This window comes from Atractosteus spatula, chromosome 2, assembly GCF_055471065.1.
Source record: "Atractosteus spatula isolate fAtrSpa1 chromosome 2, fAtrSpa1.hap1, whole genome shotgun sequence".
NCBI classification, from domain to species: domain Eukaryota; kingdom Metazoa; phylum Chordata; class Actinopteri; order Semionotiformes; family Lepisosteidae; genus Atractosteus; species Atractosteus spatula.
Window position 1 is genome coordinate 71,756,708 of NC_142707.1, and position 18,995 is coordinate 71,775,702.

The 18,995-nt window shown below is 38.2% G+C and overlaps 1 protein-coding gene across 1 annotated transcript; it reads left to right on the plus strand.

The window, feature by feature from the left end:
* Window positions 1–5,729: 5,729 nt before the first annotated feature.
* On the plus strand, window positions 5,730–18,760 carry LOC148840175 (histone deacetylase 2). Its single transcript, XM_088905914.1, has 14 exons — window positions 5,730–5,893; window positions 6,976–7,088; window positions 7,715–7,832; window positions 8,790–8,864; window positions 9,252–9,390; window positions 10,345–10,486; window positions 10,909–11,001; window positions 11,393–11,501; window positions 11,683–11,823; window positions 12,524–12,632; window positions 12,738–12,868; window positions 13,729–13,884; window positions 16,653–16,710; window positions 18,313–18,760. Exons 1-14 carry the CDS (start codon window positions 5,839–5,841, stop codon window positions 18,341–18,343), a joined length of 1,470 nt encoding a protein of 489 aa, XP_088762040.1. The 5' UTR covers window positions 5,730–5,838; the 3' UTR covers window positions 18,344–18,760.
* The last annotated feature ends 235 nt before the right edge of the window (window positions 18,761–18,995 follow it).

Here is an 18,995-nt window from a genome sequence, read left to right on the forward strand (position 1 = left end):
TCTTAAGACCCATTAAGTGTTTGATTATTGGTTTTCTTGTTGAAATTGTGGATGGGCCCATAAGAAGTTTACCTAGTTTTTTATAAATCTTTTTATACACATGTATATTATAACTTTATATTATAAAAATCACAAGAACAAAATAACAAAGTAAAGTTTTAATGACACCTGACACTTCCATTACTGCTGAATAATTTATGTTTGTGTGACCTAAATTTAAGTTGGCCCATTTTTTTTCTGGCCTGGAGTTTGAAAACGTTGTAAAAACAATGAACTGATACTATTTTTGCTCAAAAGAAAAATGTGTGCTGCCACTTTTTTGTCATTATGACAAATGCTAAATTATAAGGTCTAAATATTCAGTTTTAGGATTATAAATTGGGCAGTTAGTGCACAGTGGTTAACATTGTTCTTCGCAGTGCTGGGTTCAATTCCAGAGCTGAGGTGCTGTCGGCGTGGAGTTTGTATGTAATTCCCTGAATTTGCATGGGTTTTCCCTGCTCACTTCAATTTCCTCCCACAATCCGAAGACATACCCTATCTAAACGAACTGGTGTGGCGTGAGTGTGTGAGTGTCTGTGTTTGTGTCTGTCTGCACTGTAATGGACTGGCATGTCATCCAGGTTTGATTCCTGGGATAGGCTCTGACTCCCCTGTGACCTTCAATTGGATCAAATGGACAGATTTTTTCATGTAAAATCCAGATTTTGCAGGAAAAATAAAATAAGACAGAGGCTTAAGGTTTTTTAGAGAAACTTAAATTCAATCAATTTAATATCATTTGATTTCCTAGAAACTGCTAAACTGAACTAACAGTGCATATGCAATAAGCATGCTGCTCTTTTAGGAATATACGTTTATAGGTTTTATGGCAAATACCATTGAAAAAGAACTCTCCCCAGATTATACTGGAGTTTTATGAGGTGTTTGATATCTATATCAATTAATTTAGTTGCCTAGGATGATGTGCATAATAATAGCGTGTGCAGTCCCTTGCAAAAGCCTTCAGACACTTCCTGTGATGTCCCACTTTGTAAAATTACAAAATGATGCACCAACAGTTTTTAAACTTAAACATTTATTCAAAAAATGCCCAATGCCCAAACTGATTAATTCTATTGGTAAGGTCAGTTACAGTGACCAATGTGGATGACCGTCTTCTCCAGCTCCTCTTCCTGCTCCTCCGTCATGGCGACCGGGTTGGAGGGCGGGGCATTGGTCTGGTAGTACAGAGGGCAGAACTTGTTGGTCCTCATGTGACCAATCGCACCGCAGGCGCGGTGTCAGCAAAACTAAAGAGAAGAAAACTGAAATACATTGTTTACATAAGTATTCAGACCCCAAAAATCAATATTTGATGAAAGCACCTTTGGCCACAATTACGGTTGCAAGTCTTCTTAGGTATGTTTCCACACAAATTTGCTTGAAGCAATTTTTGCCCATTCTTTTTAGCAAATCTTCTTTCCTCAAGCTCTCTCAAGTTGCTTGGGGAGTGCTTATGCACAGCACTTTTCAAATCTTCAAACCTTTCAAGACTTTGACTGGGTCACTCAAGAACATACACTTTAATATTCCTAAGTCATTCAGGAATAGCTCTAGCCTTGTGCTTCGGATCATTGTCCTGCTGAAAGATGGACTTTCAGCCCAGTTTTAAATTCTAAGAGACTGAAAAGGTTTTCCTCTAGTATTTGCCAGCACTTTGATTTTTTTCTTCAATCCCCACAACCTTTCCAGTCCCTGCTGAGGAGTAGTATTCCCATAGTATGATGCTGCCACCCCCATGCTTCACTGTAGGGATGAAGCTGACTCGAAGATGTGCTACATCGGGTCTCATCAAAAGTCACAACTGGCATTTAGACCAAGAAGTTCCAGTTTGGTCTCTGCTGACCCCCAACACCTTTTGCCACATTTTTGCAGAATCACTCAGGTGCTTTGCTGTGAGTTCCACGCTGGCTTATTTTTAATAATGGCTTCCTTCCTGTCACCCAGTCATACTAGTTGGTTTTGTTAAGTGCTATGGATATTGATGACTGATGCACATTCTCTCCCACCTCAGCCACTGACCTCTGTAGCTCTTTCAGAGTTGTTGTTGGGCCCTTGGTGTCCTCCCTCACCAGCTTCCACCTGGACCGTCTGCTCTGTTTGGAGAGACAGTCTGATCTGGGCAGTATCTGGGTGGTACTATGCATCTTCTATTTTTTGATGATTGAGTAGACTGTGTTCACGCAGGTATTCAAAGACTTCAACCTTTTGTGGTCTCTTTTCCATATCTGTGCTTTTCAAAGACTTTACCTGTGACTTTATTTGAAAGCGCTTTAGTTTTCATGGTTGAGTCTTTGCCTGAAATTCACTACGTGGCCAAGGCACCTCACATGTACGTTTTCTGAAACCATTAATTACTGTAGGTGGCTCACGCAGGTACAGTAATACTGTGCATGTAAATTCATTTCCATTTGCACAGGAAAGGGTTTGAATCTCATGCTATCATCACCTTTCCATTTTTCATTCATATTAATTATAAAGTTACTTATTTGTTTTTGCTTAGAATGTGTGGAGTAGGTCGTGTATATACCAAATATTCATTGCTACTTTTAAGCTTTAAAGCAACAAAATCTGAAAATTGTGCCAAGCACTGTATGCTGATGTGTAATCCAATTAGATTAGTGTTTGTGCAGAAATTGGAAAGCAAAATATAACAAGTTTTGGTTAGCTCTTTGCTGAAAAGTATAAAGCAAAAATGTTCTTAGTTTCTTTCTTTTGAATGGAATCAATCTCTCTTTCTTCCTTTGTAGTTTGCATGATGTAACAACTCTCCATTACAGAATTAATTTTTCATTATGTTTCTGCTTCTTATAGACACAGTAATATTTCTATAGAGAACTGAATTTCCCATCCAAGAATGTAGTTATATCCAGACTGGTTAATGATATATCAGTATATGCATGAAACTTGTCATATTATGATTAACAAGATGACGCAAGATGATAAGATTAACAAGTTGGTAAAAAGCAGCTGAACGACAAACAGGGAACAATGAAGGTTTTGTTTTTTGGTTTTCATGTACTAATACTAAATTGGATACAGTTCAAGGACAAAGTTCTATTCCTTTCTATTTTTTGCTACTTACTAAAGTACAAATGTAGGGCAGGTTGTAATGTTTCACTGAAAAGTCACGGGAAAAATGTCAACAAAGTAATTGTATGTTTTTCTGAAGGTCTCTTTTTCTTTGAATTATGTCAGCTTCCATTACAGAAAGAAGCAGAATTAATTTACTGTATATTCTGGTATCGCATGGCCTGATGTAAATTTAACTTAAAAATAAGAGACCCATAGGTGCCAAGTTATAATTAGTCAATGATATTCTGAAGTTTTCATTGATATTTTAGTCCTGTTACGTATTAGGCTTAGTATTTAGTAATAGGACAAAGTATCTTACTGAGGCAGTTACCCAGAGGGACAGGGAAAAGTTTTATTCAAGTGTTTTTACTGAAAAGAGGAAATGAGTCTAATGACTATCACACAGAGCAGATAAAGTGCAGCCTCTAGCCACAAACTGATGTCTAGAAAACCATTATACAGTACAATACATAATGTCTCTGTGTTCCCATATACAGTACCTGCAGCTCTCAGAAATGGAAAAGTATTATTTTTTCTGCTTTCCTTCATGCTTTAAAAGATGTTTAATCAGTAAAGCAGTTCTGTATTTTTCATTATGGCATAAATGATCACAATGAAGGTTAGCTGTATGCTGAGATTGATACACAAAGTCCTAGAGGCAGGTTCAATAATTTAACCCTAACTATATTTCTTATGAGCCCCTTTGTTGGATCATGTGCTTATTGAGAAAGCTATCCTGCACCATTTGAAATGAGTTTCTCAGCATTTATATTCCATTCAGGCACACTAGGCTCATAGCTCCTCTCTACACCAGGACTGATATTTCGGAATGAAGGTTTCTCATTTCTATTTCACCGTGGGAATCAATAATGGATTAGTGAATTAATGGACCTAATGCAATGACTTTTGTTATCTGGTGCACCATACCAGGACATTCGTGTGGAGGTCTCAGATTAACAGGAAACATGCACGGGCCTACAGGCTTAAAGTATGAAGAGTCATTGATCAATTCCATTTTCTCAGGGAAAGAAAACAAAGTAAAGCTTTTGAACAACTGGCAGCCAATCAGTACACATTTTAATAGTAAAGCAAAACCTACTGAAGCTCCTTCTAGGGAGCCCTGACTGACTTGTCCATTCCCTGTCTAGAGTCTGACAAGTTCTGTGAAACCACATGAACAGACAGCTCTGGAATCAAGAGGCATCCCTGATAAGGGGAGACATTGAGAAACTTGGTATCATTTAACCAAGGAATGCTCAAGTTTGAAGCAATTGCCTTTGTACAGTACTAGGTACTCATGCACAGTATTTTATAGATTATGCCAGGAAACCCGAACCCTAACCCTGGATAGCCCCAGTCCTGTATTTTTTAAAAATTCTCTAAAGCATTTTTGGCATAGACCAGCCATACTGTGGGTTACTAAGCAATGAAATGAGTAATTTGTGAAACTGAGGGAACACCTGTCCTTGAGGACTGAAAATGTATGTTCCTAATGATCTAGAAATTACTTCACGTAACAAAGAAGTAATTACAGTTGATCACAAGTCATTGTCCCAAGCTTTTAGACATCAGTGATTGAAGGGTTTCCTATAAAACCCTGATCACTTGAACATAAGAACATGTGAAAGGTTACAGCAAGAGGAGGCTGTCTGGTCAGTCTACCCTGTTAGGTTGTTGGTAGCTACTGTAATTGCTCCAGAGGTCTCACACAACAGTTTCTTGCACGAAACCCAGAGTATCGGCTTCAACAACATGGTTGGGTAGCCTGTTCCGGACTCCAAAGGAATGATTTCTGTTTTAGGTTTTGAAGGCACTTGACCACAGTTTCATCTTGTGTCATCTGATCCCTGTTTTACTATGCCTTTCAAAGAAACCATTTGTGTTGATTTTAGCTATAAATCAAAAGGTAAGTACCATAAGATTATAGGCAAATCGCTCCACTCTCACTGATTGGTTTCCGATTCCCAGATTATTTCACTACTAAATACAATGAGAACAGTAAAGAAGAGATATCGGAAAAATATCAGGATTCAGATCTGATGCGCTGTGTTAACTTGGCTTTGCACTTTCACACATCTTTATTACTGCACTGCTAAGTAACAAAGGCCTGACCCTTGAATAGTGCTCTCATAATTTTAACAACAGCTATCCCAGTTGTATTATAATCATCAAACACTTTTTATAACATTTTTATATTAAATATTAAATTGCCATTCAAGAAGCTAACTCTTTACATTTTACTTTTTTTTTGGCACAGACGGATACTTTATTTTTGTTAGTACAGTATGTCAAAAACATGACCGGTATAGATCACATATATTCATATATTGGATATATTGTTTTGTCCTGGGGACGACGGGATAACGGGTATCTAAAATCATTTCTGTTCGTGTTAGTAGCCTCACACAACCCTGGATCAGAAGTGGCTTCACCATTTACAAATGATCAGCGAGATACCGATAAATAATATATTGTTTTACTTCAATGATTGGCGCACTAAAGCCCGTCGGTTGTACAGAGTGTGTTGATGGACAGCTGGAATATTTCCGTATTCTTTATTCAGTCCGATGCTCGGCGCTGGATATAAGACACCCCCACCACCACACGGCCCACCTCTTTCTCGTCAGTGGACCGCCCCGCTCCCCGTCTTTCCTTATTTCTCCGCTGAAAATATAACCAGCTTCCGTCGACCCGACTTCACCTTTCGACCAGGGAGTAATCATGGCATATACCCTCCAAGGCGGTTTAAAGAAGAAAGTCTGCTACTATTATGACGGTACGAGACCCTGCACTCCTGCTCCTGCTTTGCAGTTATTATTTATACAATAGACGACGGGGGTGACGCTCACAATGAGAGAGGGGCCGAGTGAAGACGAGAGGGACAAGAGACGGGTGCCCGGGTTTAGTGTGTCTAAACGTAACGCGCAATGTAAAATCGTGTCGTGCAGCTTATATTTCTTTTTATATCGAGTGTAACCGCACAATTGAAAGTTACAACGCGTTTGCGCAAAACGAAACTGATTTTACGTTGAACCCCCGAGAGTCGATTTGAACATTTCGCGTACCTCAGCCGTAATACACAGAAACATCACGCACTGGCGATGGGGGTGGCGCAGCAGTTGTGCGTTTATAATTTCTGTTTTAAAAGTTGTTGTTTGTTTGGGTTTTTTTTTTGGGGGGGGGGGTTAGGTTAGCGAGGTGTCCCGACTGCAGTGCTGAATCAAATTAAATACTCAGAAGTTGTTCATTGCCGCCAAGGCCTAGTGGCGACGGGAACAAAACCAAATCATAAACTGCGCATGACCGCCTTCATCCAAAACAAAACCGTCTCCTTCCGCCGTCAGAGCCATTAGTGCTCTTTTCTTTACAGATTTAGTAGGTATCGCCCGTTTTCTTTATAGACGCCACGGAAAATGTAGCTATCACTACTTACCAGCACCAAAACGGTTACACTACCCCGCGTATATTTGCTTACTTTAATACCTGCCTACGTGTGATTAAACTGCAAGCGTACTGTGCTTCTGTGAAATAAATACGTTGACGCCAGGACATGTGGCCTCCTCACGTTATGGAAATCAGCCCGACGCAAAAAACAACAACAACAACAACAACAACAACAACAACAAAACAATCTTAATCGTTTAATTTGTAATTATTGCGTCTCTTAAGTGAAGATTTGTTTGCCAATATGTAGATGTGGACTTAAGTCCACAGCTGGAAAAGGTGTCCCTTAACATCTTAGAAATAAATGTCACTGAATGGTTTATTAATAAAAGAGTTTTCTGTTTCTTTCAATACGAAGAATTTGAATAAGTCATGCCCAGTTTTATCTGTTAACCTTTACTTTTTATTATTCAGGTGACATTGGAAACTACTATTATGGACAGGGGCATCCCATGAAACCTCACAGAATCCGCATGACCCACAACTTGCTTTTAAACTATGGGCTTTACAGGAAAATGGAAATCTATGTAAGTCTTAAAGTGTAATGACAGATTACACTTCCGCTTAACATGTGTCTGTTGCATTGCTGTCTTTAAGTGTTTGCCAAGCATCTCTTTCAGGAGTCAGCATTATCGCCATTTCACTTATCTACAGTGTGTTTTATTCATTTTGCATGTTGTATCTGTTGTTTCCTTCCTACTTACAGGTAATTTAAACTTTGTATTTCAATGAAATTCACCTTAGAACAGGGCACCTGCTAAACAGAGAAATACCTCTATGATAAGTTATCATGCAGACACTAAAGCAGAGGACTGATGTCCTTTGGCCACAGAAGCAGTGTGAAAATGCTCTTATTCCGCTCAGTGTGTAGGTTCATAGTGTAATATGTCTGGACTCTTTTGTCTTAGGATAGCAAAATTCTTTATGAAAGTAAGCAATAGAATAATTAAATAAGGGAGCATTAGTACTATTTGATCAGTTGTGAATACATTATAATGTAGATTTAAATATTTGTATTTTAATATATTTATTATATACATAATTATATTGTTCCTGTATGTATGATACTAACATGCCATTGGGATATTTATTTTCTGTTCCTGTCTTGTGTTTAACTGTGTTGATTGGAATATGTTCATTTTTGTGTCTGCAGAGACCTCATAAAGCCACAGCTGAAGAAATGACAAAGTACCACAGCGATGATTACATCAAGTTCCTCAGATCAATCAGAACAGAAAACATGTCTGAATTCAGCAAACAAATGCAAAGATGTGAGCATTGCAACTTTTCTGGCAGACAGTTTGAGATCTTTTCTAATCAAACGCTTCACTGTAGATTAATTGCAAAACTTGTGTAAGAATCTGTTAAATCTGTTTTACAGATGTGTTGTTTTTTCTAGTGCTTGACTAGGAATCCAATACTAATTAAAAAAGACCTTACTGAGTTAATTCCTTATTTTTGCTTGCCATTTTTGTCTTTATATTACAAATCATACTTGATTGTAATTATAAAATAATTATGTAAAGCAGCTAAACCATATAGAATATAGATTTTAAAATAAATCACTGGCTGTCATTTTACCTGGACACATCACATTTATGATGTCATTAACATGTGAAGAAAACTACAGTTGAAACAACTGTTTGTCCTGTCTGGTTCTCTGGTTGATTGTTTTGTTGACCTTTTTGATAGATATTTAGCAGATAGCATTTCTTAAGATGACTCTGTTAAATTGGTTTTGCTGTCCAATAACAGACAACATTCAGTGACGATAATGTAAAGAAAGAAGGCATCCAGCTCAGTTATTAACCAAATAATTGTTTTTAAACAAGAACTTGCTGCTTCAAGGATTGGTGAGGCAGCAAGACTTGTTCTGGTAGATGCTATTATTATTCTCAGAATTAAAATAATTTTGTGGTTTACAAAATGTACTGTACAGTACATTGGTTGTAATTAAGATGTAAAAATTGGAAATTGGGGACTATTAGAGACTATTAGACTATTAATTGAAATACTGTGTATATACTATAACCTGAGTGACTGATATGACCACATGTGCATGGAAGTCCATTTGTCTTTGACAACCACGTCTGGAACGTTAGTAAATGTTTATCATTCTAGGTATTCAGAGTTATCTGTACTATTTATAGGATGACAGTGTGAACTATTAAGGCATGATCCGTTTAACTATTAACCTCCCAAAATGTATGCGTCGCATTCTTTTATAGTCAATGTTGGGGAAGACTGTCCAGTCTTCGATGGGCTGTTCGAGTTCTGCCAGCTGTCAACAGGGGGATCTGCTGGTAAGTGAAAAACCCAGATTTCTTGTAGCACACGGTTGATATGGCATGACTGTTTCTTAAATCGAAGCCGGGATTCATTCCACCTTGAATCAAAGCTAAAGGAAAGAGTAGGGTTCTTCGTGCAAAGGATGTTTTCATTATGTTTTAACCAAAACATCTGTCACTCCTTTAAAAATTGTCTCACGTTATCTTGAAATGTGAAGAGAGGGGGCATTTTACACAGACTGGGACGCCCAGCTGTCAGTGCTGGTAGATCGTGCGGCCTGCATAACAGTGAACGGCTAAATCAGGCTTCACATTGTTTCACATCTGCAGTATGCCGGTATAAAGTTAAAAACACTCTAGTTATGTATCTAAATGTAATTGAGCTTCTTTGGCGCTTTTCAGCTGGAGCAGTGAAGCTGAACAGGCAGCAGACGGACATTGCGATCAACTGGGCTGGAGGGCTTCACCATGCCAAGAAGTCCGAGGCCTCCGGGTTTTGCTATGTCAATGATATTGTTCTAGGAATCCTTGAGCTGCTCAAGTAAGTTTCTCACCCTTAAGTCTCACATCTTTCAATTAAAGACAGGCGTTAGAACTCCCTTCATATGAAGGCTTGTTAGCTACAAAAAGCAGTGTTTTTTTTTTTAGAAGTTTGGGTTTCCCAAATGTTATTGTTTTTATTTTAACTTTTGGACTGTCAGTGAGGAATTGAGAAATGCTGACAGCTCAGCTCACTGCTGTGATCACTTCAATAGCACAGGGGAAACAGAGTCTTAACACACTTACCGGGATGTGTCCAGCACAAAGCAGCTTTGTGAGCCTGGACTGTACCTTGAGCTGACTGATATCCAATGGACACAAATGCAGTTTGGAGTGAGCGTGTCTGCTGGCTTGTCTATATGGGAGTCCTGCTTGTACAAGGAAGTGGTAATTTTAAGACAAGACAAGATAAGATCACTTTATTAGCCATATACAATTTCTTGCATTAGGAATTCGTCTTTCCGCATACCCCAGCTTGCTCTCCAGGAGACACACAGACAGGAATACTGTGTTCTAAATGTGTAACCAAGTAGATCCTTTACAGTCAATTCCTGTGTAGTTGTTTATCAGCTAATCAAGACACCTACCTTGATTAGGAGGCTAAGTCTTCATTTTTAAATGTATTTCTGTGTAGTTGGTTGACATCTTAACACAGGAAGGAAATGTGATTAGGCTGTTGTACTAGATGTTTAGAGGGAACGCACAGATTTGAGCTGTTTGTGACATCCAATCTTCTGTCTTAAAATACAAAGTAGAACAAAGGATAACCCTGCCTAAAGGCGTTTTTAGCAACCATGCATTTATTCATGTACTTGCTATACTTACTTGGTCAGTAGGATACTGTAGGTCTGGTTTGTTTTCTAGTTACATAGCTTTTCCTTAAAGACTGCGTTCCTTCATTTGTATGTAAGATGTAAGCTTCGTGGAATTCGGTTTTTCTTCACATTTCTCTCAGATACCACCAGAGAGTTCTGTACATTGACATTGATATCCATCATGGAGATGGTGTGGAAGAGGCCTTCTACACAACCGACCGTGTCATGACGGTTTCATTTCATAAATATGGAGAGTACTTCCCAGGCACTGGAGACCTTCGAGTAAGTGATGTGTGGGTGTTTATTTCCAAGATCACAGCAGAACACAAAACTGACAAACATGAGACTATTCTGAATGTTTATGTTGTAGAGGACATGCATGTATGTATTTAATACTTTTATTTGTCTTTTTCTCTTGCTTAAGCCTGCTAAAGCTTATTTTTGTGAGCTGTGATAATGTAATCCAAACGATTTCCACTTTTAATTAAACTTGTGGGCTTTATTCTTCGGTTGTCTGTGTTATGTATTTTTTTTTGTTAAATGGTACACTTTTTTTGGATCTGTGGTTTTTTGTTTTATTATCCTTTTTGCTTGTGGTGAAACTGAACCATGTATGTTTGGCTGCTGTAACAGAAATCCTTTGTTGGGTAAATGTATAGCAGTCCTAATAGACATCTTATTAATATTGTCCTGCTTCTTTACAGGATATAGGTGCAGGAAAAGGCAAATATTATGCTGTCAACTTCCCACTGAGAGATGGAATAGATGATGACTCATATGAACAAATATTTAAGCCAGTAAGTGCATCCTTAATGTATAGACTGACAACCAAAATCATAGTGCATAGCGTCTACTGCTATCTTTTCACTTTATATTTTTGTATAGCAAAAATGTTATATATAAAATATAGAAAACATATGGCAAGTTAGTAATATAAATGTATTGGCATAGCTGTAATGACTTAATTTCTTGTAACTGCATTGCCGGTACTTGCATACACCCACTGTGCTAAACTATAACAGAGTTGCAAAGCTGGTCATTGATATCTTGTAAGGTTATACGACTGGTGTTCATCTTTGCACGTTTAAGCATGCGTTTTTAACTTTATTGTGCATGCAGCTTTTTACTGTATTATACAACACAGTTTCTCTAATGTTTTCTAAATGGGAATTCTGTCCGGCTTTGCAGGTAATGTCCAAGGTAATGGAGATGTACCAGCCCAGTGCAGTTGTCCTGCAGTGTGGGGCTGACTCTCTCTCTGGAGATCGGCTTGGCTGCTTTAACCTAACAATAAGAGGTACGCTCAGAAAATGTACATGACCCTTCTGCTGAAATCAGTCCGTTTGGGCAGAACTGGGCTTCCAGGCGCGGATGTATGTGTGTATCTTGTCCTTTGGTTAAGCTATTTGATCTCTGACCTAAGGTCCATCATTTTTATCTTTTGATACCTTTGTTTTTGTTTTTTTCCCCCTCATTAGGTCATGCAAAATGTGTGGAATACATGAAGTCTTTCAATCTACCTCTGCTGATGTTGGGGGGAGGGGGCTACACCATCCGTAATGTTTCCCGATGTTGGACGTACGAAACTGCTGTAGCACTGGATACAGATATTCCTGATGGTACTGTAGTTAAACGTTGTGTCCTTTCTTAGGCCCTGAGTGAGACTTGTTAATGTTAGACATGTTTATTTCCGGACATAAGACAGTTCTTTAACTAGCATCCTACTACTTTAGTTCTACTTAACTCCTCTTTGCAGGATGAATGAGTCAAAATATTTTTACTGTAGACACTTAGGTCGTCTGTTTGAATGAATCATAACTGTTAGGGGGAGTCGTTATGGCAGCAAATGTTTAAAATTGTCTTGTAAAGACTACATTATAAGCTTGAATCTCACTGAGAAGAACGCTACTGTACTAAAGAAGAGAGCGTAAAACACAAAGTCTTGTTTTGTCTTGTGTATATATATAATGCATAATCTGAGATTTTATGCCTTTTAAGTCTTTTATTTCTTAAACTATATTTAAGTTCAAAGTAATTTATTAGATGGATGAAAAATAAAGCCATCTAAAACAACATCATTACTTTCATGTGGGATTCCTAGTTTTTCATATCCTTTTGCTTCTCTCCAAGGTTCTGGATTCAGTGTTGTAGGATTTATTAGAAAAATAAAAACATGATATGAACCACAGATTTGTGAGGCTCTGAAGCATCACTTCTTGTATCCTATGAGTGCCAGACAGGAGATCTTATTAGTCAGAATTCATGTTGTTGTTATTGGCAAGTTAGATGTGAAAATGTATTATTTTTTGTCATTTTTAGAATTGCCATACAATGATTACTTCGAATACTTTGGACCTGACTTTAAGTTGCACATCAGTCCCTCCAACATGACAAACCAGAACACGCAAGAGTATCTGGACAAGATCAAGTAAGGAGGCTCTTTCTGTCCAAAAGCTTCTATACGAAAACCGCATTGTGAGAGAGATGCAGAATGTGTTGAGATCTAAATGCGGGGCTGTACTTGTCTCTGCAGACAGCGCCTGTTTGAGAACCTGAGAATGTTGCCACATGCCCCGGGAGTACAGATGCAGGCCATTCCCGAGGACATTGTGCCCGAAGACACTGGGGACGAAGACGCGGATAACCCAGACAAGCGCTTATCAAGTAATGTCTCGCTTTCAGTACATGTTCCATATTAGTGGCTGAAAACAATTGTGAAAACATACACGACATCTTCTTCTAAAGCTTTTTGAGATAGGTACTTATTGTCCCACGTTTTTTATTCCAATTCTCTAGGAATAATTAAAGGTTCTAGATGGTGGTTGAATTCATGATCTTCGCATGGTGTTATAAATTGGAACCTAATTAAATAAACTACCTAGCCGGGTTTGATTCCCTGAACTTTGATAGAGAGATTGATATAGAGCCACTTGGGAGTAAGCACTTTAAATGTTTTAGACTATTAGGTGGTTATTTAATTAGAGCTTCAGATTTTTTGGCGATTATTTTGAAGTAACACTGCTCTCTGTCAATGGTAATGGTTCCTTTTCGAAGCATTCAGTGTATCCTAATTAGGAGAAGAGTATACTAGACTGCCTGTGTTTTGACAAATTATTAAAACCGTAAGTGCTACGGTTTTGTGTTTCAGAGCCTTTGCAAGTACATGGTTATTTAATACTGAAATAATATTTGTCAGCAGATTTTTGCAACAAATTGCAGAAATAGAAGAGCCAAGAGGCACTGGCCAAAACTTGAGGTTACTGGAAGGATGAAATATGAGAATAGTGAATTCTAATACAAGTGATCTGTGTCGCCTATCGGTTCTCTTTCAAATTAGAAACAATCTGCAGTTCATTAAAGACATGATCTTTAAAGACCGGCTAACCTTGTCTCATAATTATTGAATTATTGTGTTTTTAATTGTCATTAGGGACTCTCAATCAAAACCAAATGCAGGAAATGAGACGACTTGCATATAGTTCATGTGTGATGAACACTGACTGTCTTTTCCTTTTCCGTCTCAGTCCGGGCATCTGACAAAAGGATAGCCTGTGATGAAGAGTTTTCTGACTCAGAAGACGAAGGAGAGGGAGGGAGGAGAAATGTTGCAAATCACAAGAAAAACGTGAAGCGCGCCAGGATAGAAGAGGATCAGAGAGAAGCAGAGGAGAAGAAATCGGGCAAGTATTCTTCTGAGAACTGAAATACGACGGAAGTAGCAAATGCATATTTTGGGAACGATTTAATTGCTTACCTTTCAGTTTCAGAGCTTTTGTTTCTCTCACTTTTGCCAACAATTACAAACCTATGATTTACAGATTCTAACTTTAATAGTAAAATAATGTTTAATAATATAACACTAAAAAGTGGCCTAATCCTACAATTTCTACGATAAGCAGAGGCAGTAAATTGCACGCTGAAGCAAAAATACAGTTCGGCATACAATATCTTAAACCACAGCAATTAAGGTAGCAGATTTCAGCAGCTGTGAAGAGTTAAACCTTCCTGTGGTCTGTTCTACAGTGAGCGCTGTGAAAGTGTCCTCCGTAGTGGTGTATGAGGTACAGCAAAAGGCAGGGAGATTGATCATACAGCGGTAAATCTGAGGAGCTCCTGAAAGGTGTTGAGAGATGTTTGCTGGTTGTGTGTTGCGGGTAGAGAGGGATCGCTGGGGAGAAGAATGTGTGGGAAAGACAGACGGAAGATGTTTGTGTGGGACAAGCAAAGCTCTATTGTCTTGTAAAGGACTATGTCCAGTAAGGTAAAATAAATGACCTTTCCATTTACAATATACAAACTTACTGTAACTTCTTGATCTTACCTAGAATTCAGTATGAGACCATACCTGATTTTTGTTTTGTGCTGGATTTCCTGTTTAACACTTAACCAATAATGTGAAAGAGGTGAGTGAGTTCTGGATTGAGAGCATGATAAAGCTCAATGAGTTCCCTCCTAGGCATAGTTCTTAGCTCCCATGTCTGATTTACAAAGTGTGTTTTTGAATGTATATAAAAGTAAAGCATTAATATTAGAGAACAAACGTAAATATTATAGAAAAGAAGCATTGAAAGAGATACAGATTGTCAAGAGATGGATGATTATATGTGTATCCATTTATTCCAACATAAGTGCTGCATTTTTTGAAATGGCTCATATCACAAATGTGATAAAAAAAGCATAATCTCTTAATCCTCTTCTGAAGATCATAAAATAAAGTTGATGACAAGGGCAGGACAGGTTGGCAGGTTGTGTTGGGCTGTTACACATAAAGAGTTGGGTTGGAGCCTCAAGCTTGGTTTGGAAATGTCCCAACATGGAGCCTCCACTCAGCGCAGTACTTTCTAACTTTTATGTGGGAACAGAAATCAGCGGGTGAAAAGCTGAGAAGGAATTCACAGAATCTATAAGGGATCACAGTAGCTCAAGCTGAAATTAGGTAGAAGTTTGACTACAAACTGCATCAGTGCACTCAAAAGTATTGAAAGTGGCTTAATATGGTCCCCTGTTGAACACCACAATTTGTACTCCACCTGTAGTGTCTGATGGCAGCGTAAGTGCATGGTGCTCCAGGCTCACATTCCTGGAACCTGATCCAGGAGTTGCTGGTCTTCCTGCTGGCCTGTCCGTATGCGACACAATTTCCGCAGATCAACACTCTCTCTGCTTGTGAAAGATGAGAAGGTTATCGTCGTGCCTTGGATGCCTTACCCACCACAGTTGAGCCCCATTTGGGGAATGAGCTGGATCAACATGTGGTGTTTAGGTCTTGGAGACCAGTGAAGAGTCACATGCTCCACTGGACTACAAGGAGGAATAGGACAAGTATCGGGCAGCATAATACATTTACCTGTGTGATGGCAGTTTAATCAAATGTCTGTGCGCCTACTCCAAAAAAAGTGTCATTCTCATGTTAACCTTCTGAATTTGTTGCCTTTATAATTTTTCAGTGCTCATTGTATTAACATTTAACCAGAGGGTTTTTGTAAAAAAAAAATAAAAACAAGTCTTAAATTACTACTGTATACTACTATAGTGCTGTTCAAGTAATACATCATATTTATTATGTAAGCTATGTCCAAAGCTTGTTTTATTTTGCTTAGCCCAATGGAAAAAAACCCTGATAACTTCATTAGTCTAATCTCTTTTAGATAGAGCTTTTTGCACTATTTTCAAATTAAATGTTTTAAAACATAATAATGCATCTTATCCTGTACTTTTTTCAGACATGAGGGTTTTTTCTTATCAGTGTTATCCTTGCAGTTAAAACAGAATGGATTATTCAAGAATTACTATAGGACATTTTCTAATCCTATACCACTGGAAAACAGGTTTGAATTATTTGATACACAATTACAGGGAAGACAAACGCATAAGTAAAGAAAGCCATCACCAGTGTGAGGTCTGTCATGTTTTGTTTCACCTCTCATGTGCTTTAACCTTTCCAAATCAAAATATTTGAGGATTTCCATTTTTTCTTGTGTCACATATGACATATGCTTGGATCTCACTTTAAGAGTGTATTTAACATTTTAATAAGAGATTAAAACAAATACGGGATTTTCTTCATATCTGTGCATAGCCTTTATGCCACAGCTTTATTGGCAATTCAAGCTTTTAGTCTTGAAAGTAGAAGAATATAAGGGCACTTATAGCATTCACAATCCTCAAAGGCCTTCAAAAAGTCAACTGACTTTGTTGAAATGAGCTGTGGACATAGTGGACGTTAACCAGAGGACACAAGATCAGAACTGGGGACGTATGGAACAAACACTCTGGACCAGGTGTTGGAGGCGATACCCTGGCTTCTTTCAAGAATGAGATCCTTGGATCAATTAGCTGTTGAAAAACCTAATAATCTAGTTAAAAAGTGGTATAGTGCAGGACATGGAGTAATGTACTTTTGTCCCTCCTACTTTATGGCTATAACAGTTTCTGTTTACTATTACAGAAGTAAAAGAAGAAGAGAAATCTAAGGAAAACAGCTCAGAAAAGACAGATGCCAAAACGTAAGTCTTGGAGTATGATGCATGTGTATTAGAGTTAGATGACTAGTTACTTATAAATGTTTTGACTTATTGAATGAAAACTTTTGTTAATGTTTGGGACTTTTGTCCTTGTCTGAATAGTCCAATAAAAATCTAAGATTTGTATGGATCTTTCAGACTAAATGTAACAGTTATGGTATAAACTTTAAGATCAGTTTTCAAATTTTAATTTTTAAATGAAATGTTTTTAGTTGAAATGTTAGTTTTTCAGAACAGTATATAATGTTGATTAAAACTACAATTAAGCTTGCTCCTTTCAGAGATTTATATTATGAGGTTTTGGAGGAAGCTCCTGACTATGTTTGCATTTACATGAGTCATGAAAACAGCAGTGCAGAGATGTAGTCTTCTTATAGATAGATGGTACCCTATTGAGCACCGGGCCCACTATCTACTCTGGTTCTCCTGAGAGCTTCAATGCTCACATGATGGATATTGGAGATAAATGGAGGGTGATGGCTTGGAAAAGTCCAACTATCCAGAGATGGGCAAAGCTGTTACGGTAGCACCACTTGGTGATCAGTTGTAGCCCCATGCGCTGAATGCAACATCTTGTGAATGACCGTATACAGAAAGATTTCAGCTCTCACCTCTGGAAGAACCTCTCTCATATTCTAGGTGAATATGGTTCAGCTGTGTTCAGGGCCTCAAGAAGGCAGGTGGTGCCAGTCAGGGTGACAATGTTAGGTCCTATTGGTGGACACCAGTGCCAAATAAAACTCTCAAGGTGAAGAACAGGACATTCAGAGCAGGGCCAGAACTGGTCCCTTGATCTCCCAAAAAGGCTGAGAAGGTCAAGACGTTTGAGGCTCTGATGGTCACTGAAGTGAAACACCTGTCGTGTTTCCCTGCTGCCCTTCTCCAGTCTCCTCCGGATTTCAACGCCTACATAGGGTCCTAAATGTGCACTACACTACACGGGAGTCTGAACCGGCTCCCGTTACAAGAAGGACTGCATCTATGCCCTGGCAGGACTTTATAAACCCGCAAGGGGACATGGAAGCGTTGAGAAGGGAAAGTTAATTGGTCCTCCCTGTTGAACGTGGTCCTTCAACCCTCACGAGCACAAGCAGTTAGAAATCCTTTGGAAGGTGCTATATAAAACCGGTAATTCTTAGGAAAAATGAACAGGCCTAGCTATAGGAGTTTCTGTTAGAATTTATACTCGCCCTAATGAGTTAGCATCCAGATCTCTTTCCTTCTGGACGGAGATCCTGTTTTCAAAAATGTTTCACAAAAAGACCCACAATTTGTAACTCGGTTCTGCCTGTTATCGTTTTAAATTGAAAGTAGCATTTGCTTAACAGTTAGACTGTGGGCGCGTTTTGCTGGAGCCGAAATTTACAGAATGATCGGATTGCATTTGTTTCTTAAGAACTTTGTTCCTTCGGTACTTTTCTCTTTTGTTTAAAAAGGCATTTAAAAATAAATTAATTTTCTTTGCTCAGACTTAATGAGGGATAATTAGTAGGCAAATGATGAACAGAGGCGATGCTGTTTCTGCTTTTGTCAATACTAGTCAAGTACTTCTTACTGTTTTTCTGTCTCTTTTGTCCATTACAGCGTCAAGGCCGAGCAGCCTAGTAGTGCTTGAACAAACCGTAAAGGCAAACAGATCTGGAACCATTAAACTGGCAATCGATTTGCTGGACTTCGCTTTGGATTCAAAACCTTAACACCCTATTTATTTTGATCTGTGTTATTAGATGTGAGATGTGTGTTGTGAGTTTATCGCAAAAAAAAAGAATTCTTATAATGGCACTGTTTTGTATTGGTATCATGGTATAGGATTAAGATGATGTATTTTCTTTTAATACCCTTGAAGGAAAGCATTTTTATTGCAAAGGGACATTTTTTTACATTTTATAACCATTTTTAATTAAAATGTTTTAGAGATGATGTTTGATGATGTTAATGTAGGTGTGGTTTTTCAAAGATGAAAACCTGCAAAGGCATCATTTTTGTTTTAGTTTCACACTTTTCATTTCTGTAATAAAAGCTTTTTTATAAATATATTGTGCATTTATTGTACTGAATTGGAGATTAACGTTTGTTTTGTTTTTTACCTGATTTGCTCCTAGATTATTTTTTCCAGACTATACATGAATTCCCAATTAACAGATACTCCTGGAGGAGATGAGCGAAGTTCATGGCACACTTCAGAATCTTTATACCAAGAGTTCATTAACCCTGAGCCACATCTGGCAAGTTTAACGTTTCTCTAAAATTCTTATCAGTTTGGAGTT

Bases quoted from the DNA above. Each gene is read 5' to 3' on its own strand.
- LOC148840175 (XM_088905914.1), top strand. From the start codon at position 5,839: ATGGCATATACCCTCCAAGGCGGTTTAAAGAAGAAAGTCTGCTACTAT. The intron at 12,633-12,737 runs GTAAGGAGGCTC...TTGTCTCTGCAG, and splicing joins GAGTATCTGGACAAGATCAA to ACAGCGCCTGTTTGAGAACC. The intron at 13,885-16,652 runs GCAAGTATTCTT...TTACTATTACAG, and splicing joins AGCAGAGGAGAAGAAATCGG to AAGTAAAAGAAGAAGAGAAA.